At 38.3% G+C, this 24,317-nt stretch overlaps 1 protein-coding gene across 7 annotated transcripts in view; it reads right to left on the bottom strand.

Moving 5' to 3' along the window:
- The window catches only part of SMOC2 (SPARC related modular calcium binding 2), a 149,378-nt gene that overhangs the window by 17,900 nt on the left and 107,161 nt on the right, over positions 1 to 24,317 (bottom strand). For all 7 annotated transcript variants that reach the window (XM_037392066.1, XM_037392067.1, XM_037392068.1 and 4 more), the window contains exon 9: positions 22,447 to 22,529. In XM_037392066.1, the coding sequence (XP_037247963.1) occupies positions 22,447 to 22,529 (83 nt within the window). The remainder of the gene's footprint in view (positions 1 to 22,446; positions 22,530 to 24,317) is intronic.

The raw sequence follows: 24,317 nt of genomic DNA, 5'->3' as shown, positions 1-24,317 counted from the left end.
AAACTCTCTTGTGAATACTCCTTTGGTATAAATATACATACTCTAATGTTGATTTAGTAAACAGCGGTCATTTTCCATCTCAAGCGAACGAATGTAAAGCACTTATTCAAAACTAGAGGTCCACACTCCATACTTGGAGACACCCAACACTGCAAATTCAAACACAGTCTCAGACCATGAATTTTATACAACTAGAGTAAACCAAGCCCTCTGCAGATGGCTATATAGGGCTTCACATGTTAGATTGTAAAAAAATCAATAGGTGTTCTAATATGGTTACAATCAGAAGGCAGAAGAGAAGGTAATAAGAAAAAATATCCTTAAACCTTTAAGAATGCCTAAGATTAGATTATGACTATCAGTGTGTGTGTGTGTGGATTACAAGGACAAGATGGATAGTTAAAACCCATCCATTTCTTTCAGCTGGTACAAGCCCATTCACAGAGGGTTTTGCAGCAGGATTCAACTGTGTGCCATCAGAAAGACCAAAGCTTAAACCAGAACAATTTACTTGTGTGAAGCAGAAGGACATAGATATATGGCAAGGGTAGTGAAAGGAGGAGACAAGCATGGAAATTAGAAGGGATCAGGTAGAAAGTCAAGGGAGAAAAGGAGGCATGGAAACTAGTGGGGAAAAAAGCTGCCTGAAGTTTCAAGTGAACTCACACGGACAGCCTGTGCTCTGACAAACACCTCCGACAGCACTGACAGAATATTAATCTTCCTCCCCCATTCTCCTCCAAACAAAACTGAGATAGCTCTGTGTTCACAAGAGTAGGCTTTTGGTGGTTTTGTTTTCTCTGCTTCTGCCAAAGCTATGTGGATAACATGGCTGAATCTTTGCATCTTTAGCTGCATTTGCAGAGACAGAGGGTTTATATGTCTTCCTGTTGCTTCTGGCACTCTTGGTATGTGACCATGAAGTAGCTCTCTCTAGGCCTGGCCAGGAGACAAAAATTCCATCATGTGGAAAGTGACAGGATTAAGTAATTTAGATTTTAGCCTGGTGCAGAACGAGCATTTTTTCCCTTTTCTTTTTCTTTCTTTTTTTTAAGAATAAAACACCCCATCCCATCCTGGCCAAATAGCTTGGTGATGAGGGCACGCAACTGAGATGGGGGAGACTAAGGTTCAACTCCCTGATCCAAACCAGACAGAGCAGGGAGTTGAAACCTGGCTTGCTGTTATCCCAGCGGAGTACCCTAATCTCTGACACTAGAGAGTCAGGTTCAATTCCCTGCTCTGTCTGGTTTGGATCAGGGATTTAAACCTAGGTCCTTTCCTTTTCAGCTGAGTGCTCTAATCATCGAGCTATCGTGTGTCCACAGAAGTGTTCCTTTTGTTGTGAGCAAACTCTTCAGAACAATCACAGTGTCAGCAACCACTTCTAATGCTACATTAAAACTTTTTCTTCAGAAAAATAACAATAGCATCAGACTGGACAGCATGTCCTTTAAGTTAAGGCTTAATCCTGCATGGTGTACAGAAATGGAACCAACATCTTCCAAAAAGCCTGGCAAGTAGGTCAACAAACAGAATAATCTCACTAGATCAAATGAATCCATGAGCTTAAAGAAAAACATGGGCTTCAGTGCTTTGCTGGATCAAGGCCACTGCACTTTGCATACCGAAGAGTTGAATTCTCAGTGAATAAGTTTTTTACCTTGCATGTTTGGGACTCAAGACTTTTTGCCTTACCAAACAACAGAGTTGTGGGAACTGATGCTTACGCAGTACTTTATCATTCTGCCATACTATAAGTCAGTGTTTACATTTTTTTTCAGTAATGCATACACACAAGAGAAGCCTGTTGTTTGATATAGGGACTCATTAAGTCTGTTGGAGTTTATTTTCTAACTTTAAATCCATTCTAGTTAAAACGGAGCATTTAACTTGTCTATTATTCAAGACAAATGTTTCACTTAGGAGACATAAAGAACGTAGACAATACAAGTTCCAGTGGGATAATGTTGAATTCAGAGCACAGTACAAAAAATAGGGGCTCTGGAGGGAATCAAACATTCAGATATCGTGGGATAAAGCAAAAAAGGAAAGATCATTCACAGGGGCAACAAAAAGCATAGGGTACTTTAGTGGTTCTATCTCAACTTGATAGTTAAATTTCCATTCACAACCCAGAGTACAAGCTTCACTTCAGTCACTTTTACTCTTTCAATGAAAAAGTTTTTGTTCAATTATCTAAATTTTACATGGATAGAGAACTCGAGGTTCTCACACAGTACCTTCAGAAACATCACCAAACCTGGTGCTTAATAACATGACTTAGTAAGGCACCTGGGACTGTCTGTAATATTAAATGTATCTTGGGTTGTTCTGATTCCTGTGATCTACTGAAGCAGAATCAATACAATCTATGAATTTCATGGGTGTATAAAGATAGAAACATCTATTGACAAGGAGAGAGGATGGGAGTTCCATATCCAAGTTTTACAATAATTTTGAGTGTCCTTTAGTTTTTATATTTGGGGAGGGGTTCTGCATGAAAAGGATCACTTTTCTTCTCTCACTTATTTGAGAGGTTCCATTAATGCCACTGACATGTTTTGAAATGGTTACCAGGAAACACTGCAAAAGAATATAACTGCCTAGCTACCAAAGCACATTTTAAGAATAAATTGCTTTTCTTTTATGACAGGCATTTATCTGTAGTCTCTGCTGAAAATATAACGAGTATAGAATGTCCTCACTTTATCTGTCCTGTGTTACAGCATTCTGCTTTATCTGTAAACAGAGATCACAAAGGCGGCAGCTGGGGGGTAGAGGGGCTGGGGAATGAGCATTTTGCTGTTGAAGGAACGAGTTCAACTTTTGGTTTGGTTACAAGTAAATTAACCCAGTTAATTCCTTCTTCTCTCCAAATTACAAGTGTTACTAAGGGAAACTGCTGAAGCTAAACAACTGAGAGCGAAATCAGATCTGTCAGGGGAAACTTGACTTGAGCCTATGCACAGGGTATGAATCCTTACTTTAATATAAAATACATTTGTAAATGAATACTTCAAAAAGATAAACATATTCCTCAGTATTAGGACTGAAAACTGGCCCATTTATGAGAGCCATCTGAGATATAAGGCACACAAAGTACCCTTCTCTTTCTGCACAGTTGAATAAGTTCTGAAATTCACTATAGAAGGAGGGAAAAGTTTTAACATCAAGACATTCACTGTGTCCCACAATGAGCTTACTTTCTGTATAGCAGCCTATATATCCTCCTGAATTAAGAATATGGCATAAGATTACAGTTAGGATAAGATCCAGTGGGTCTAATGTGTGTTTTTTTCACTCTCCCTCCATAAGACCAGGTTTGACTTGAAGCAAGAGGTCCAGGTTTAATAGACTCATTCAGGTAATAGTTTTATGATAAGAAACGCATGCCTCTCACATAAACCAGAGTTTTCTGACCTGCTTCCCAGGGCGACTTTACTTGGGCGGACTGTAAAGAATCAGAGCAGTGTGTATCTGTTCAAATTCCTCCTTCCCCCCCAGCCTTCCACACAAAGTGACTATCAAGTGAAGCCTGCCCACAAGATACCCCACAGCCAGATACGAATGAGAGCTAGCAACAACAAAGCATTCACCCAAATGCTTAGTTAGGTCTCCAAGCTTAAAGCTCAAGCAGCTGAGGAATTTGACAAAACAAGGTTTCACTGTAAAATAAACTGTACAGTTTTCACTCTCCCAGAAGAGTTCTGCTTTCCCAAATAACCCTAGTTTCACCAAGCCACCTGCCTATGTCAGGGAAATTAATGAACTTCAAAAGTAAAAGCAACTTGTGATGAACAGTGAACCCTGTTTTTCTAAACATCGGAAATGCCAGCACCACAGCAGCGTGCCTTCTTTTTTACCAAGCCATACAGGGAGCTGTAAATTAAAGCCTGATTCCTGGACCTTACATGGCCAGCCACTGCACTGCACATTCATCTCTTTCCTTGATTCAATTGCCAAGCTTGCAATAAGGTTGTGTGATGCATGCCTTAAAACACAAACTTGGCTCCAAGAGAACTGTGCACCCTGTTAATATAGGTGTCAAAATATCTGTCTTAAGAAACCGGTTTTTAATAGGAACTTCAAATGAGTGATTTTTTGTCATCCATATTGGATTAAACTTTTGCTATTGACAAACACATCTAGAGAAAAAAATGCTATGCATAAATCATGGACAGCTCATAGAATTAATGAAATGGGCTTGTAAACATGTGAGACACAGATGTTGTGGCTGTTTGCCTTGATTTTTTTAATCAAGAAGCAAAAACAAGAGGAAAAAGAAACCAGCATTGTGTCAAAGAAAGTGGACGGTCAAAAACCCCCTATTCTGCAAAAAAGTGTTTGCAAAAAAATAAGCTTAGCTCAGCTTGCAACAGGAAAGCATTGGAGTTTCATTAAAAAAAAATAAGAATTAAAAGTAATTCAGGAAATAAAGTAAATTTTCATTAAAAAAATAAAGTTTCATTAAAAAAATAAAAACTAAAAGTAATTCAGGAAACAAAGTGATTTTTTTTAATAAGAGAAACTAGTTTCCTTTGATTCAGTAGGAAACAGCTTAAGTTCAGCTAGAGAAACGTAGTTCCTTTCAAAATCTGACAGCAGAACTGTGTATCTAAAATTAATTATTTTTATCCATGACTTTGGTTCAAATCAATATGGCAATGTCAATGACATCTAGAGCATGAGCTGTCTGTAGGTGCCATTTGTGTAGTTTAGATAATCTCAACCTCTCCAGCCCAGCTGGTGTTCTAATTACACTGAAGTATGCTTTGCCCAAGCAGATAGGAAAACTTGGATTACACTAAATGATTACGGAGGAAGTGAGACATTTAACAAAAGTTCTTAATTAACTAAGTATCCTGGCTTGCCAGGGGAAAAAAGACTCATACTGTATACAGAAACCAGTCCTTTGATATATATACAGCACAAGATGCATCAATTGTGTCTTTTTGGAAGCAATCTTCCTGCATTTCTAAGACAAAATATGTTGACACAGTTGTAAGGGCTGGAAAGTTACATTTTCTCTCATGGTTAAGAACACTCCAATTTGTTAATAGGTCTGCATGAAAAATCAGAAAGGTAAGTATGCAGATACCAAGGGGTGAAAAATCTTGCCATTTCTAGTGATGTACATGTAAACTACCACTCTGTAGCTTTAACATACAGGAAATCATTCATAAATGGAGAGTGCAGATATGCTCAAGGAGTCACATCATATGTGCAGGGAACTTGACATTGCCTGAGGTTGTTGAGCTCACCAAAAAGAACTCTTCTTCCCTGGAGGAATGTCATACAACAACCTCTAGGCAGACAATGCAGGCACATACATGTGCCTACAGGAAAGGTGGGCTGGCCAGAGCAGTTCACCCCACTTCTGGCAGGGAAAGAGTTCAAAACCCCTGCTAGGTCTCACTGACAGGAAAAGATACAAAGAGCTCATTCATCACATCTTGCCTCCAGCCCAGGCTCATGTCTGAGCAAGCTGGCCTGTGCCACATGTGGAAGGAGTTGATTGTCCCAACTCATCTCAGCACACGAGTGCACACAGCTGGTGTCACCCCAACCTCCCCCCTGCAGCCACTCCAGAGTCTGGCATCTGAACTGCCTTGCTCTGGAGCAGGAGAGCAGAAGCAGAGGAACAGACCTCTGCTCAGATGTTTGGAGAGCAGAAGACACCTACACTCCAGGTGCCAGCAGCACTCTCCAGGAAAAATTAGTATTTGTGAGAGATACCTGGACTGTAACACTGACACTTCTTGAAACCTAACAACCCTTGCTACTGAACCTCACTTATTACTTCCCTTCTGTGAAATAAGCAATAAAAATAATAATGAAAATATCAGAGCTCTCTATACTGAGCCCTCTGTAGGGACCGGTAGGTACACTGTTCTGGTTATCAGCGTCATTTGTACCAGTTTCAATCCTAACAGAATGGGGTGAGATTCTTTTCAATTCAAAGCAAAGAATTAAAAGCAGAATTTGAGTCACAGTTTCACAGATTAAATAAAACAAATAGCTTTAGAAAAAGTAACTGCCCAGCATAGCAATAAACTATTATTTACTAAGTCAATTACAAAGCTACCTTCAAGCAGTTATCTATACAATCATCTGGATATTATCAGCTAATGTTAGAGGACGTAATATGTATGTACTTATTTTTTTTATTCTTAATAAAATGACACAACAAATTTTAAAACTGATGATAGCAAAACCACTGTTTTCTTAAATTTGAATAGTACAGCCAACTTGAGTGAGGCTAAGGAAAATTTTCATTTTTTTCTTTAAAGTATGTCACAACAGTTCATTACAAGCAGCAGAAATAGGATACAGCTCACAGAACGGGTTCAGTTCAATTCAATAAATGAGAAAATTCTTTATTGAGCTGGCTTCAATATATTCATAAGTAGAACCTGTTTAAGACCCTTTCATAGAAGGGTAAGTTGAGAAGCATAAGAGGATCTCTGTGCGTACAACATGTGCATGTTAGTATAAACACAGATTTAAATTTAGGGCTATATAAACTATCATATAAAAGCTTTTAATCTGCATAAATCAGAAACACATTATTCCTGCACTGTGAAAGTACAAGCACACCACACCAAACAAACACCAGAAGAAACTATACTCCAGTGCACCTTCACAAATCCTGTGCAAGCATGTTATCCAGGAAAAAAAGAATCCAAAACTCTCTTGCATAAATATTTTAGAGAGTTTTAAAACATTTTATTAGGATTTATTTTTTTTTTTATCATTCCAGCCTTTTCTTTGTTCCTGTGAATTCAGCTATACAGATCTCAGAGGGAGATAAAAATTCTAGCAAATAAAATACTTCAAATAACTTAAAATTTACTTCTTGCATTCAAAGACTAATGGATCAAGTACCAGATATACTGAAAAATTTGCAAGGGTGGAAATATGTGCTACATATCTTAACGGAAAACCAGGAATCTTCTTTTCTCAGTGGATCAGAGATCTTGTTTCATGATGATTTAAGTATTACTTCTCTGAACTAAAAGTAAGGGGATCGAAATCTCCAGCATACATGAAGGGGTAAATCTTTTTAGTCACTGGTGATTATTTCAATACACACATATACACATTACACACAACTAATGGAGGTTTTTATGGTGCCTTCCTGCTTGAAATGTTGAAAATGAGAGACACATAGAAGTAATGGCGAGTGAGACTTTAGAACCAAATGCTAAATGCAATCTATGTGTTAAATCCAAAATACATTCTATTCTTTTCACCACCGGATAAATAGTAGATATAGGACAGTTAACTACATAGTTGAATACGTCAGTCAATAGCTATGTCTAGACCCTGGGTTTCCATTATGAGAGTCAAATTTTCAAACTCCAGGTTTATTTTCTGTGGACAAATCTGCCCAGCTCTAGTAAACATTTTCTGTTGTAACTGTGGATGGCTACAAAACCTAGGAACACTTTGTTTCTTGGTACTTTTCCTCGTTATAAAGTTCACAGCACAGAAGAGTCTGTAGTGATGAGTAAGTCATAAAAGAAGATGAATATTCACTCTGGTTCTTAAATGAATTTGATTCAATAACCCTTGCTTTGCCTTTAATTGTGTTCCAAAGCTAATTTCAAGTTGGATCACTACCAGCAAATCCAGATTATGTACTCAAGGAACCCAACATTCAGACTTGTAAGGACAGATTCTGTAACTCTCCAGTTAGGCAATAGGACTCATACCCTGGGACTGAAAAACCCTGACTTTCCACTGATTCTGAGTGCCTGCATCTGATTTAGCAGTCAGAGACTACATAGCATGTAGAATATCAAGGGTTATGGAACCAACCTAAACCTTCGTTCTACAAACCCTTATGCCTGAACTTAACTTTACAACCACATGTAAAGATTCCATTGATTTTAATGGAAGCAATCACAAGAAGAATGTGGATAAATGTTTGCAGAATCTGGGTTCAGCAGGTCCTGAATTGTATTTTAGGAAGATTTACAATTAATTGCTTGTGGATGACTTACAAAGCAAGAAGCTTTACCAGAAGACATTTCTAGATAGCAAACAAATTCAAGAACTTCACAAGCATAAAGGGCAAAATTTGTAAATAATTTTTTCCCAAAATTATTCATGGATTTTTGCCATATGCTAACATCAGGAATCTATGAACAGTAGCACTCCTGCTGAGCTACAGAGAAGCAAATTTCTGAATCCTGTGAAGCATTCTGAATCCTTTGAAAGAATTCCCAGATGTTTGCATGGTGTAATTTCATTTCCTGCTCGAGGGCTCTCAGTTGTGGAGGCCTACAAGTTGTATTGAACCCGAGCAATAACATCGTGTATTTGAAAACCACTGAGACTGTCTCGTATACACTGTCATCTTTGTGAACATTTCTTCTACATCTCTTCACTGAGCCCAGAGAAATGCATTCTCTGCTGTCTAAATACCTGATGCAAAAAGGGACCTGGAGGAAAGCCAGCTGGCTTAAGCTCAGCCAGTGTGAAACAGAGGTGACATATGTTGGCAGACGGAAGCACTTTGAGGAATTGGCAGGAACTTTCACTGCCTCTTCAGCTGATGGCATCTGTCCACCCATTGTCCAAGTGGCTTTACAATCATCTAGACTGCAAATTTTCCAGGCATCATCTTGTTATTCTGTGTTTGCACAGTGCCCAGAACACTGGGATCCCAGACTATACAACTTTAAACTATTGTGATACAAACAATTACCTATACTAAGCACAGAGACTTCCCAAGCTCATTCCCATGCAGGTATGCCATCCTCTGTGGCTGTGCCAAGGTTGCAGCATTTCCTTACAAAGACATAGCACATATAGTCAATCATCTCTCTGATCCCATATGACCAGGAGGACACCACCTGGCATTACCATTAAGCCTCAGCTGGAAACTTTGCTTAAATACTGGTATTTTACTTTCTAAAATAAAACTAGTGAGAGCGTGCAACACTGATTTTGTCACTGATTTTGTCTCTTACACTGGTGACCAGTTCCACTGGTCTTCCCAGGTAAGCCATGCTAGTATTTAAGAAAATGGGATCATCGAATATACTCTCTGATTTTCAGAGACAGCCTTTTTCTCAAAAACAAATGAACAGAAAGATTAATGAAGCAGGATAAAGTAAAGATGTTTTCTTCAGAAAATTATATCTACTGATAAAAGATCAGAGTATCAACAATTTTGATTACATCTTGTTAATTTTCCTCGACAAGTGAGCTAAACTCATTGCTGGAGTTTATATGAACATATAACATATACCATCTATATGTTATATGCACTTTCAGGCATTACTCATCAGCTAAATCTGATATTATTTCTGTGTTATACCTTAACATACTCAAAATGTTAGGAAGTGGGAAGTCTTGCACTGCCTTGATTTTTCACAAGCCTTAACCTCATAACTCTGCCTGGATTTCAAAAAGTCAATGTTTGATACAAAACACAAAATTACTGGGGTGGTTTATTATCAGTACAGGGTATTTTCAAAGTTGTTGGGAACTGAAAATCTCACTGAATGCACTGGAAACAAAGTGCTCATTTTATATGAAAACCGGAACGCTTTTCCAAGTGACTAAATGCAAAGAATAAATACCTAACCATTGTTGTTCCCTCTTGAAAATACAGCTGCAGATATACATTCATTCAGAAATGAAAATATTTCTTTTTCCCTGTCCACAGATTAAACATGAGAGCTGTTTCTGCCAGATAATCAAGGAGAACTTGTATCCAAGTATGAAAACACAAGAAAACAAGATGTCCATTTTGCAGGGAACAGCCTTAAAAACCAATGGCATGTTTTCATTCATTTTATACTCTATCAGATGAAAAAGGAGAAGCCCCATACCATGCGTCTTAGAAGACATAGCGTCTTCTTATGCAACTCCCACTCACTGTCATGATAAGGTTCAGGTGTCATTTTTCATTATGATTAAAGCCCTGGCAGACTAAAAGGTTTTCTCTTTTTCTGTTCAGTTATATGAGTTTTTCCTGCCATCATTCAGATTGCGAGATGATAATGATTGCAGGCACTCTGGCAGAAAACACTGAGCTTATTCTACATCAATCTTCCCCTCCTGTGTTGTTTTTTCTACTCCTCACCCAAGAACCACAATCAAGTTGCCTGAAGTTATTACGAGATACCTCTCCCATGTCTTCACTGTACCAGAAATTATTTCAAGATTTTTTTTAAATGCATTTCTTGAAGCTTAGTAGCTTTAAGAATACAGCATCAAAGTTTTTTCAATGAGGGCAAATATTTTAATCCCTTTTATGTTCCAATGTGATTAAAGATTCCCTCTGCTTATGCTTATGCTGCGCACAGTCAATACCTCAGTATCTATAGGCATGCACTTACAAGCAGCTGTTTTAAAAGGGTCTGAAGTATTTTCACAGTAAACTTCAGGCTTCTTTTAAAAGACAATAAGTATCCCGATTTTCTTAATACTTACATACATTTTCTGCTGAGCTCTGCTGAGCTAAAAGAAACAAAGCTGTTTAACATGCACCATTTTGCACTTTCTTTTGGATTTCTTGATTAGGCTAATCTCTGCATCAAAACATTTCACATAAATTCATTTCCTTCTTTGTCTTTTTGGTATTAGAAAAAAAAAAAAGAATAAAGATAAAAGGAGAGTAAATATAATGCTCAACAGAAAGGAAGGTATCTCAGCTCTCCATTCTAGAGCATCTCTGTCCCCAGGGAGGGCTTAATGCTACGTGCTTTTAAGCAGCTGAACACTGACCAACAGAAATTTCTTGAAGTACAGAGCATTACTGCATGCACAGAGGCTCAGGGATTTCAACAGTAAGCAGGGCCGAGCAGTCTAGATGGAGTGCTAGTTTAAGGAGAATGAAATTTAAGATTTCATTAGACTAAAATGGTTTCAGGGAGCCATTAGTCATTTCTCTCCCCCTCCCACTGACCTGATATCCACGGTGTAGGTAATATTCCAAATACTTAAGTGAGATAAAGGAGTATCTGAAAAAATGCCATTTTTCAAACAGATGCTCTCATACCCAATTGGTATTGTCAGACTTATTTCCCTGCTAAAAGCACTTCAGAGTGGAACAGTGCAAGAAAAAAATGTTGCTGTGTGATCCAGTCTCAGCTGAATACCATCAACCACAGCAGAGACAAAGCTAGGCTGTATCTCACTGCTTGTGGAATACCACAGCTGTTCATTTTCATGATTTGTTTAGGTAAGGTGTCAATTACGTCATTTAACTTGAGCTATCAAAATATATTCAACTACTGTTGTTAGTCATACTTGCTCCCTCTACAGTTAATGGAGACAGGCACTTCCAGAAAGAGATTCAATCTAAAAGAGATAGCACTGGGACACACAGACAAAATGCTAGCATAAGGATCTGAAGCAATTGAATATTTATATATCAAAATCTCTATTCTACCTTCAGATACCAAAAAAGGCCATTTGTTTGAATGGGTAAGAATTAATGTCTTGTGGATTTTTTCCCCCTCTTCAGTGTGATGACTACAAGCCCATGATAGATTTTCCTACTCTGCTGCATGTGGTTTGACCAGTAATGCATTCTGAGTTTCATCCAGGAGAGCTGTGTAATTACATCTTACAGGCTAATCTGCCATGACATTACAAAGTCTGTCCAAACTTTCACTGTCTTGCAAGACCATACTTGTTTTTAGGTAGGAAGTTCACTGTTTTGACCATTGTTAATGGGTACACTCCTTGCTATACGATGTTCAGAGATAGTCAAACAAAATTACACCATGTGGAGGTAGGGAAATGTGAAATATAAGCACAGATTTATAAAGCAGCTAGAAACTTTTCAGTAAAAATTACATACAAACATTAAATCTCTAAATCAGCTCCATGAGTTAATAATACTCATGAAAATGAGACTGTTATCCATGATGCTGTTCTGTTTTTTAAAAGAAAAAGAAAAACAAAAACAAATGTATTCAACCAAAGCTTTTTCACTGCTGGATTTAGAACTCCAAATGTATTAAATGATGGATTGAATGTATGGATTTAAATGTATAGACAAATTAAAGTTAGGAATTAACAAATCTTTCTGCAATGTCTTTTTTCAGGTTTACTGAAGTTTTATGGTGGAACAGGTTTCACTTAGTTTATTAATTCTCACTGATGGCAAACCAATTTTTTTATGCATGTGTATTTATATATATACATTATATTCATGTATCTATATATACTTTCACTCAAAAATAATAATTTCCCTAGTAAAGATGGAAGAAAAGGGTCCATCTTTATCAGAATGAATGGCAAAATCATCAATTGCAGGGAGTAGCATTTGTCTACATATTTACATCATTGATGATTAAACCAACACAGCTTCATGTGAGTCAGTGGAGCATTTCTGGTGTCCACTTGGCCTTAGAAAAAGCATTTCTGGGGGAAAGCATTCTCTCACTTAATCATTCTTTGGCCCAGAAGGCAAAAAATACCATCAGAAACCCATTTGAAGAGTGCTAGTGCAGCACCAGTGACTGTACAGCTGCTGGGTGACAGCCCCCTGGGAAGCCAGCCAGACACAGGAGGACATTCTCCCTTTCTGGGCATGTGTCCCCTGGAGGTGTCCATCCCACTGCTCCCACTGAGAGCAGGACCCGATGGCACAGAGCAGCACAGCAGGCGAGGCTGCTCTGCTTAACAAGGGATTTGTCTGGAAAGGGAGGACAGCAACAAGTGAGGTAAGAAAGAGAATTTATATTCTTTGGCATAGCCTCCAGGACTTTTTTTTTAATGCTGAGAAGCAAATGAAGTCAGTGTTTATTAGTCCTAATATAGTCCTGTAAAATAAACATAAAATTATAGGTTAACATTAAATAGAGCAGTGAATGAAATGCTATTGCTGAGCCAGTAGCATCACCTTTAATTAGCCAGCTTTTCTCTTTTGCTAGTTGTGACACAGCTGTGTCTTTCACTGGCACTTTATTGGTAGCTCAAATGCTTTCACTGGAATTTTTTCAGTGAATTCATGCATAACTGGAAGTTGCAGCAGCTCCTATGTGCTTGAGCATTTTTTTTTATTTCAGATATTAATATTTCTGCTTTAAGTTGGGGAAAGATATTGTTTTGTTAAGAAATGACAAGTTGAGGAAAAAATAAAGCAATATGAAGAACTGTGGCCAGACCATTAGTAATTAAATACAGGATGGGGAAATGGACAGAAGAGGGTGTGCAGGAAATAAATGTGATCTGTAGAGCCCTGAAAAATAACTTGCAGGCCTGCCTTCCTCTGGAGCCAGACTGCCCACTGGGAGATGACAATATCATCATGTAGACAGACAACAGGGTAATAATGTTGAAGGTACTAAATCCAAAAGCCCAAGCAAACTGTTGGAGGTTAAAGAGACAGAGTTCTCTTTGGAGGTTCAGCTGCTCTGAAGCCACAGCAGTGGCCTGAGGGCTTATTGCTGGACACTTCCCTCATTACACAGCGGCCTGACCCGCAGACCTGCGCAGCTGCTGGAAGTTCTGCCCAGCCCAATGCCTCGCCAGGCCGTACTCCACACTCAAATTAGCGTCTGGGTTACAGTGGGGGGGCTTGGACAGAGCCAGCGCTCGCGGTACCAGCCTGGGTGCAGCGTGCACCCCTCTGCCCATCCGCCAAGCACACTGGTGCTGCGTTAACCCCACTGCACTGCAGACGTGGACATCTCCTTTTTGACAGCCACAACTTTGCCTGGCCAGCATCCCCCACCACTTCTGTCTCAGGCTACCAGCACAGCATCATTGTAGCGGACATAACATGTGCAAAGGGCCCTTCACTGAGCTGTCACTAACCTGTAGGAGGCCTATGGTAAGGTACCCAGATGATCAGGATAGCAGAGGGCTGGAAAGCCAGGCTTCCTCCTGCAGCCCCATACATTAGAGGAGATGTAGCTACTGCTTTGGAAGGGGAAGCAGACGTTCCCCTGCCTCTCTCAGCACTACGGAGCTGAGGAGGAGCAAGCCTGGCCCTCCAGCACACCTCTGCACCACACCACTGAACCTCACCTCTCCCGTCCTCCCTGCAGACCCCACCAGGCTGCAGACAGATCCCCTCCATCATCCTTGCCACCCAGCTATTCGGTTCTGCCATCGCTGCCGTGAAGTTTCCCACCAGCTTTGCACCAACATTTCCTGCTTATCATTCAAACACTTAACCAGGCAGGTCCGTTCCATACAACCCCCTTTTGCCAACTATCTCTTGGTAAACAAAGCAGTACACAGGGCTCAGGACAACAGCTACAGGCTCGTTCAAAACAGCCAGCAACTTCAAATGGTGGTTGACAACTCGGAGCTTTCGGATTCAATAGCAGAAAGGGATATTTTAAATATTAGCTTATGCAGCCAAAAAACTGGTTACATCATAAAAATACAGTCCTTTTAAATCACAGCTTAGTGGAGGAAGTTACATGCTAGCTGACCTAACAATCTGAAGCTCATGGAAAGGCAGGCGTATATATACAGTCTGCATTATGATCAGAAAGACTCAATTAATTGATACTTTTAAAAACAAGGGAAGTTTTCATCATTCAACCATTTAAGAAGTGTAGCAAAGTAAGATGATTTTCTACTCTGTGCCGGTACCGGACTACACAGAGGAAATGAAATACTGTGTGAAACCACAGCAAGCAAGATGAGGCAGACCAGTGGTGATACCTCGGCATTTTGGCTGAGAAATAGTCTGGTACCTTAGGAAATCTGATGTGCTCATGGTCAAAAGCAGAGGAACTGCAGAAGTGCAATGGAACCTACCTCACAAGGAAAAGCACTTAAGCCTCTATCACTTTCTTTATTTTAAAGATGCCTTTGAAGTAAGACACTTTATATGATGGCTGTTTGGCTGTGGGTCTTGCATCATTGTGGTTTGAATGTTTCCGACTATTTAACTTTGGAAAAAGAAGATGCACTGCCAACAACCAAAAGCAAACTGTACTTATCCACACATAATTCACCCATAACTTAAATCATGAGTTTTGCTCCACAAAATATAAACTGTTCAGAGTCAGTGCTGGGTTATCCCATCACAAACACAGCAAATAAAGCCTTTACAATAAGAAGAAAATTGGGCAGTTAGAATGTTTCTCTTTCTCTTAAGTAACAAAAATGTGAAATAAACAAATGAGTTACAGCTCTCATGCATGATTTTCAGGAGAAAATATTAACTGCTTAAATGCCAAGGTTAAACTAAGCTTATGAAGATCCATAGGACAAAACAACAGCTGAGACAGTCACTAGTAGGCTGTGAAATCAGAAACCAACATGTAGTAGTGCACTTCTGTCCCTTCTCTGGGCTGTTCTATGACCCTGGGAGCTACCAACTAGGCATCAGCACCTTGAGTAATGGGTTGGGTGGTTAAGTACCCCTTGATTGTACCAGTAACTTCTACTTGGCTAAGCCAGAGAATGGCACTGTCCGCACTGGATCTCCCCTTGACTGGTTGAAGCAGGGAATGAGAATGGAGACAATCAGTTATTCCCTGACAACCCTGGAATGCTCCTGCCCAGATCATAGCCCGAGTGGTAGCCTGAGTAGAATGATACCACAATTCTTGGAATTTTGAAAAATTACCAACTCAGGTTGTGGCCAGGATGGAAAGTCACTGATGACTGAACCCGATCATCTCACAGCCTTATAAACAGTGGTCCTAAAGTGAGACCTTTCTGAACTTTCCTGGACCACAGTGGGCTGTGACCAGCATCTCTCTCTGAGCACGACACTGCTCAGAGCTCGCAAACCACCAAGACTGCAATACTAGGGGGACTGTCGCAGAAAGCCAATGATGGGACCTGGACTGATACCACTGCTCCTCAATGTTCAACCTTTTGCCCATTAAGGAATGCAAAAGATATTAGATGTATTTCACTGAACTCGAGGGGAATATATAACAGGTATACCTTTGTTATAATATGCATTGCAAACTTGAAGTAGTTAGGTTATTTTTGTTATTTAATACAAATTTTATTGATTTGCTTTGTTGCTAAAATCCTACAGATAATCTTGAACAATAATCGTAAACAAATCCTTTCTCCACCCTTCAGATACAAACCATTGTCCAAGTCTGAGACTAAGATTGGACTCAGCCGCACCTAAACTCCATGAGAGTTCAGAAAGCAAGGAGATCCGTTCTGAACCTCATGATTCAATGGTAAAATTCCCCTTACTCTTTATATTTCTCTAGATCTAATCAATTGTCCAACTCTGAGAACAGAAATAGATCCAGCCGCACTTAAACTCTCTAAGAGTGTAAAAAACAAGGGAGTCCACTCTAAAACTCGTGACTCAACAGAAGGATCTCCTTTACCCTCTTATACCTTTGTTCATTATAAACTATTTCCAGATCTATTCTGACTCGATTTCAATTTGATTTATCTCTGTGCATTTACTGCATGTAATAAATCATAGAGCAAACCTTACCATCAAGTCTTGTACAGTCACCTTTCCACAAATTCATATTAAACTTATTTCACTCAAACTCTGGTGGTAATTCTTTAAGCAACCTGACCTAAACCACTCCTTTCAGGACAAATCCTTCTTGTATCACTGAATAAACCTTAGACATTAAAATTGGAAACCTTTCAGATGCTTATTAATTCACTGCTATCAAAACCGTGATATACCAATCTTTTTGGAGAAATTCTTTAGGAGCAAAAATTGTAATGAGAAGTATCTGAAGTGAGGCTTTTCAGAGAGCTGCAGGATTGCCAGAGTGGACAAATATGAGTCAAATGCTGATATTATTTCACCAGTAGAAATCTATAGTAACTTCAGTGTAATTCTACTGGATTCCAGCTGGGCTAATTGAGATCAGCATCTCAGGAAAAGGAAATATTCAGCAGGGGAAAGCTATGCTACTTTGAGAAAATAGAAAAGGGAGACATTCAGGACACTTAGTAGATGGACTTAATGAATTTGCATGTTCACCCAAGTCAGTAGATTGTATTACTGTTACAGTTTGTAAGGTACTGCCATTTCCAGACTACAGTTTTCCCTCCCAAATTATCCTTTTGTATGAGAAGTATCACAACTATAGGAACTTAAAAAAATGTAGTTTTAAAGAAAAGGATAAACTTAAACCAAAATGAAATGTAAAAAAAATTAATGGTCTGACTAAAAGCCTCAAAACCATGGAAACCCGGTAAAGTCTGAAAACCAGCTTGACATTGTATCCTCCTCTCATTTGTATGCCTTTTACTCCTTTGGATTTCTTTTTTCATTTTGTTTTGTTGATTTGTTTGTGGGGGTTTTTTTTCTGCACAAAAATCAAGGCTACTTCTAATTAAATAATGTTATGTGAGCAAAATCACATTTCCCATAGTACTTTTCAAATTTTTGCACTTACTTTTCAAATTTCAGGTCTTGGTAATGGGAATTATATTACAGGAAAACCAGATAAATTCGCAGACTAAGTAGAAATACAAAAATCTGAAGCTATATAAAGTATTACCCATAGTTTATCCAGCCCTCACACACAGCAGAGTCTAAAACAGAGCCTTCTTGCATTTGATGCATACTTTTGAAATAAGAAAAAGATTTGCCCTTGAGGTAAATTATTAGTTTAGTGGTCTGGCACTGTCTCAAAATGCTATCATGTCTTGCTCTTTTATATATCCAAGTCCTTTTCTTCCAAGCTGCTTAGAGCAGAGGCAAGACTTGGCTTTATGAACAGGTAGCTTATCCATTGTCTAGGGCAGTGATCTCCAAAGTGGGGTGCACACCCCAGAAGGGGCACAAGACAATCAGTTAGAGTGCAGAAACAAAATATTTTTTGTACTATTAATACATAAGATTGCATTTATTTCATCCTTTTTTAATTTCTATATTTGGGGTTGATTTACAATGTACTTAATATATCAGCCCAGTTGAACATTATATAGTTTATAAATAAATATACATTTATTGAGAGTAGATGCTGAAAAACTGAGTATTAAAAAGTAGTGAATACATATAGTGCTTGAATATACCTTCACTCACACCCCCAGCCTGAAAAACTACAGTTCCAGGAACTGACATATCTTCAGCTTGGCTGAATTTGACCTATTACCACTCATGATTTTAGAAACATGCAGGGGCACCTACACCTCATTCCATCATGCTATAGGTTTAGCTAAACTAGCCTTCATGCTATACTCTTTTGAATGCTCTTGACCAGCTTGTGTAGAAAACTGAATTTCTGTTTAACACAGCAGTTATCCAAAATCTGAAATAAACCATTCAAGACTCTACACAATATGTCAGTTCATTACAGGGCTTGCAATTTACTGTATAACACAGAGGAGAACAAAAGGTCAAAATAAGACCATTTGAAAAATGACCATGAGAAAAGTAAAAAATCCTTCTGTTTTCCCAGTATGTGACATTCTCTAGACAGTTTTCTGGGTTCATTTTCATTATCTCACAATAACTAGTTTCTGAGAAGGATCAAAACCACAAGTAACCTCAGAAAAATGCTTTGGCTTTAAAAAAAGGACAAGAAATCTAATGGGAAGAATTATTATTATATAACTTCTTACCCATTCCTAACAGATACAGGTGGCTTGGATCGTTCTTACAAATGTTAGATTAGCCTTCAATTTCAGATGCTTTATATTAAGTTACCCTTAGGATGTGAGGATATATTCTTAGCTCGGTTTAAATCAGTAGGAATTTTGCCATAGACTCCAAGGGGCCCTCACCTTCTACAGTTTTGCCTTAACAAGATATCAGTGTTTGCCAAAAACTGCATCTTGATTTATTTGCAAATTATTGCTAAAAATATTTGGCTTAACATGTAATGGGGTCAAATTTTCAGGTGGTATAAATCAGCATAGCTGCAGAACTATGCCAATTTAATCCACCTGAGGATGTACTAGTGGATTTTATCCTATTTAATATCATTCATAGCAGTGAAGTAATTGTTTTAAAATCTTCCTGGTTTTACACAGGAGGCAGTCACAGTGGTTTCACCTAAGGCTACTGCATTTTTGTGGGTATAAGCTGCAAATCAAGCAAACCCATCCTTTTAAAAATGTATTATTCTTTGAAATTAAGTACACAATTACCTTACATTTTTTATTCAGTCCTGGCAGTATTCAGCAATCAGATGCTGTATTTAATTTAGACAACAAAAATGCAAACATAGCTTTGCAAAATTGCTTAGAATAGAGAAACTTTGAGTAACAGTGGTTCATTTCTACTAAAAAGTTGATTCATATTAGACATTTGTGCAAATTTGTGTTAAACAATTAGCTACACCTGTGCAAGATTATCTTTCAACCTCCTTTTTTCAAAAAATTATTTAAAGTAAACTCAATTCATTTTTACTTGATGTAGTGTCTGCATCATAAAAGATATATTTGCCAGCTGGGGACTTGGACATTTAAGAGACTAGATGAGAGAGAGAAAAAAGAAAGCTTTATGAGGGAGAGAGAAAGAAAGAAAGAAAAAAAAACACCTTAACACAACTGCAACTGTGAAGTAACCTCTTCCACCTATTACTTCTATAGGCAGGTACTACATGGTGCTACAGAACAGAAGGAAGAGGTTCTGCTATCTAACCCGTAAGTATTTAAGAAATGTTAGGAAATTTTGGTATTTGTCTTACTTTAAAATACTATAAAGCATTTGGAAGTCAAAGATTAAGCAATGTTAACATATGGGAGAGCAAATACACATCATACATAATAATTTATGATAATTATGAAGTCACTTTGCTGCAGTGGTTTATCGGTCTGAAGCTCACATAATGCAAAATACCATAAAGTAGAAAAAGAAAATCAAGAGACCATTGCTTAACTAAATGACAACGAACTTGTCAGGTAGGAGTTTACAGCATGGAATGTTTTTGTTAATTGTTTCGCTGGAAAAGTTTGGATAAACGACTTTGACTTTGGATAAATCTTTATTACTGTACTGTTCAAAAGCACAACCAGTTTGGATAAGAAATAGATGTGTGAAAGCTTAAAACCCTTCACCTGTCCATGCTCCCTCCAAGATTCCAGCTAGCAAATGCTTCTTCAGAATTTTTAGCAAAAGGTAGGAGTGGCCAGCAAGTGATATCTTTCAGTGCAAAACTTGTTTCTTCAGCTTCCGGTCTGCTATACTCTCTTCTGAGTGTAAGTTCTTTTATCCAAGTCTGTAACTATGCAAGTGCTGTTTGAAATTGTCACAGATGGCCAACTTTCCATTGGTTTCCCTGTAGTAAGGACTGTGAAATAATATAGAATAGTTTGGATTGGAAGGGACCATTAAAGGTCATCTAGTCCAATCCCCCTGCAGTGAGCAGGGACATCTTGAACTAGATCAGGTGGCTCAGAGCCCCATGCAGCCTGACCTTGAATATTTTCAGGGATGGGACATCTACCGTCTCTCTGGGCAACCTGTTCCAGTGTTTCACCACCGTCATCATAAAAAATGTCTTCCTTATATCTAGTCTGAATCTACCCTTTTTTAGTTTAGAACCATTATCCCTTGTCCTATCATAACAGGCCCTACTAAAAAGTCTGTCCCCATCTTTCTTATAAGCCCCCTTTAAGTATTGAAAGGCCGCAATAAGGTCCAAAATATTTCCCAAATATCCCTGAAATACCTGCTAAATTCCCTGAATTTACAACAGTAGTAAGTAACATCAGTAAGCAAGTACTAACTGATGAAATGACGTTTGAACATCATCAGTCTGACTGTCTGTCAACAGAGGTGTATTTGCCACTAAGTTTCATATATAGGAGGATTTATGTGGCACATATGGTTCTTGCTCAACAATGTGAGCAGCTAAACAGCAGAACTGCAAGTCAAGAATGCTCCATCCCTTTTTTGTGAAGGAAGAGAAATAGAGACAATTTCCTAAAGGCTATGAAATTCAGGCTCCAAGGTGAATTTTTAGTGTAGATCAGTTTTTCATCTTTAAGTATATATATATATGTTCAGTATCTTCACTGATAAGCCATAATGTGGAGTGAGTGCCTCAATCCTTCGACCCTGCCTCCCACTGTCTCTTCCATAAAGTAACCAAAATCTACCTAAAAACCTAACCAGATTTTCTGCCCCATTGCTAGTTCTTTAGAAGACTGTTCCCTCACTGCTTTAATAGTTGGAAACCACTTTACAGCTCCCAGGTGACATTCATTCAGGGTAGTTCATACCTATTTTTCTTGTGTCAAAATTGTCATGGAGGAAATGTTTCTTTTATTCATGGTCTTAGAGAAACACTATTGCGTCCAGACCTTGTCTTGTTTGTCTAAATGAAGCAAATGCTAGCTGCCTTCTTTTGGAAAGTAGCTGCTTTCCGTGATACAATAGTGCTAGCTAACTTCTCCTGTGTATCCATTTTCCTGAACACAAACAACCAGAATTGTACCCATGGTTCTAGACAGAATCCAGAAAAAATAACAGGGCTATATAAAATGGTAGAAATGTTTCCTTGTCTGCCTTGTCTGACCTTTTCCCACTGTCTGTCCCATCATACCTAGCTAGATGTTTTTGGGTCACACTTGCCATTTTTTCAGCCACAGTAATTGGACAGCTTACAGTTAATCCTATGACTGATATATTTCTATGTAGAACACAACACATAATTATATATGGTATAATAACATATCATTCCTATTTCTTCTTTTTTTATTACACCTTGCAAATAAATTTGTTTCATCACAAAGAGTACTAATGTGTGCTTCATTCAATATACATTTCAACACTGCTGGGCATGTTTAGTTCAGAACTATTGTCTAGAAGTTTCTCTGGGTGGCTAAACTGAAATGTTGTTCATGACACCAAAAAAAACTGCCCACATTATTTGCTTCTTTCTGGATCTTTACAATAGCTGACAGTGATTCATAATTCCTTCATAATGTGCAATATCGCTAAATCTGCTACACCTCAAGGTATTCAAACATATTAAAAGGCCGTTTAAAAAGTGAAGCAAGTCAGCTACACTGACTTCTGTGTAGCTCAATTATCCAGAGATAAGGTATCTGACATGCTACTAACAAGTGTGAATAAAAGAAAATTCTAATAAACACCAAGGTTTGTTCCTACAACAGAGAAGGATAATACTATTCTGAGGCAAACTGTCAACGATACTCCTGGAAAAAAGTAGGTAGATGATGCATTTTTTAGGCTTATTTGAAGACAGAGGCCAATCTCCCATGGATTTTGTTAGAACAAGGGTTATGAAGTATGGACCAAGTTATTCTGGACATGTTTGCTGACTTCTCTGGTATGACAACGGCAAGGAATAATACCAGTAAGAAAACATAACTGCCTTTAAGCTACTGAGAAAAATGAGCCTTACTTTCTCTGACAATATCCCAGGACTTATATTTACATACATTGTTCCAAAGTCAAAGACTTCAGTCAGTGGCAAATCAATATAGCGATACCTAAAAGATATAGGGTAAGAAATTGCTTTCTAATGTACTGCAGTAAATAAACAAGGCATTGGAATGCATGAAACAAAATGTATCTATTTCACTGACCTTGAAGCTGGCGTCCTTTGTACAAATCCTTGGTTTTGGTTGGGTGAGCTCTGGCACTGTTATCACACTTAGGTTGTTCATACCTAAAGAACAGGGAGAGAATAAAACCAGCCAAGGTTAATTTGACTTACAAACTTGTGTATATTCAGTGATTGAATTTACATCAACTAATTTATTTCCAATACTGTAGTCCAAATTATACTTGTACCTTCTTTTGTTCAGGGAACAAGCCTGTTTTGCATTCAGAAAGGGCAATGCAAATTCATCTGCCTATTTTCTACTTACCTCAAAGAAACCAGCACATCTTTAATCTCCTGGGGTTGATACAAGCTAAAAACTTACGATCTATTCCAAAGCCTATTCTACAGGGAGGAAAACTGAGGAAGGAGAAAACGGTGGGGAATTGCTATAAGGTAATACATAATAAAAAATAACTTTGATAAACCACCAACCAAAACCAAAACCAAAACCAAAGTCAGACTCCCCTCCCACCTACCAAATCAAAAAGCCATAAACAATACGACAAACTCTGACATCTGACACAGGATTTATGTTGGGAAACACCACAGAAGCAATTTCAAAATCACAGCAAGTCAGGTAGTTATTTACTACTGCAGCTCTAAAGCCATGTGCTACTGTATTGTCTAAAAAAAAAAACAAACCACCAAACAGTTAGTTTACATAAGAAGGCTTAATCATGAACATACTAACATTCTGAACACGAGCAAAGAACTGGTAGGGTTTCCAGAAGAAAGGGAATTGGGCTAGAACTGCTTGAAATGGACTGTGAAAAACTGAATCTCCACCTGCTACTTGAATATTCTGGTTCCTCTATGCTTTCTGAGTTTACTTACAGTCACTTTGTTTGTCCAGCTGGTAGCAAGAAACTGTGCTATATGTACTTCCTACAAAGGTTGATTTACACAACATCTCTAGCAATATCTTTTATGTAAATCTGGGGGGCATGTAAGCATCTGCTGCTGAATCTCCTTTTTTCTTATGTCCCCCTATCGATGCCTAGTGGGTTTTCACTCAGCTTGACAGAATATTTCTGAGAAATTTTATTTTCTCATTCTCCTAAAGAAGCTTGAAGCTGCAGAATTTAATGTGTAGCATTTCTGAGAAAGTTTCAGATCTCAGTTAAACACACTTAGTAATATGACTTGTGCCCATGTACCTGTGTGTGCACATACGTATCTGTTCACTTCATGTAGGTTCTTCCATATTTTATACAACTGCTCATCTCTCTTTCAAATTCCCCTATTCTAAGTTTCCCAAAATAACATTTACTAAGCAGCATACTAAAATGTCTAATTAAAATACACTAGCCCAAACTTTTGAAACAAGACATTTTTAAAAGTATTAAATGGTGGCTGTGTCCTGGGTCCAGGCCAGTCTGCCCCTAAAAATAATACTGAAGTATTTTGATCTTAATTATCAGGCAGAATTTAAAAAAAAAAAAACCAAACCCAACGATATTTTTCCTTTGAGTGCTTAATTTATTTCTGAAACTGCCTACTGGCCCATCAAATTTCGGCTGCTGCAAGAAGGTAGTGCTGTTTTCACGGACATGGGAGAGAGAGCTACAGACACTTTTTTTTTCCTTGAAGAACAGAAGGAATAGAAGCTGCTTTGATAGCATGGGTTGGATTCAGATACCTGATGGATGACCACTTCAATCAGCCAAGAAAAGAGTGAAAGGCAAATCTCTAAGCGGTGCTCACTAATGCAGTATCTGGCAAACAGCCTATTAATCTGATACCTGATTCTGCATTCCCCTCGTCCTCTTCCACTGTTGTTTACTACTCTGTGCCTACACTTTCTTTTTTGGCCTCTAATCTTCTACCCTTTTGGCTTATATCTTTGTTAAA

This window comes from Falco rusticolus, chromosome 6 (genome assembly GCF_015220075.1).
Source record: "Falco rusticolus isolate bFalRus1 chromosome 6, bFalRus1.pri, whole genome shotgun sequence".
Lineage (NCBI taxonomy): Eukaryota > Metazoa > Chordata > Aves > Falconiformes > Falconidae > Falco > Falco rusticolus.
Note: the sequence above shows the minus strand (reverse complement) of the source record. Positions and strands in the feature narration are given on the sequence as shown.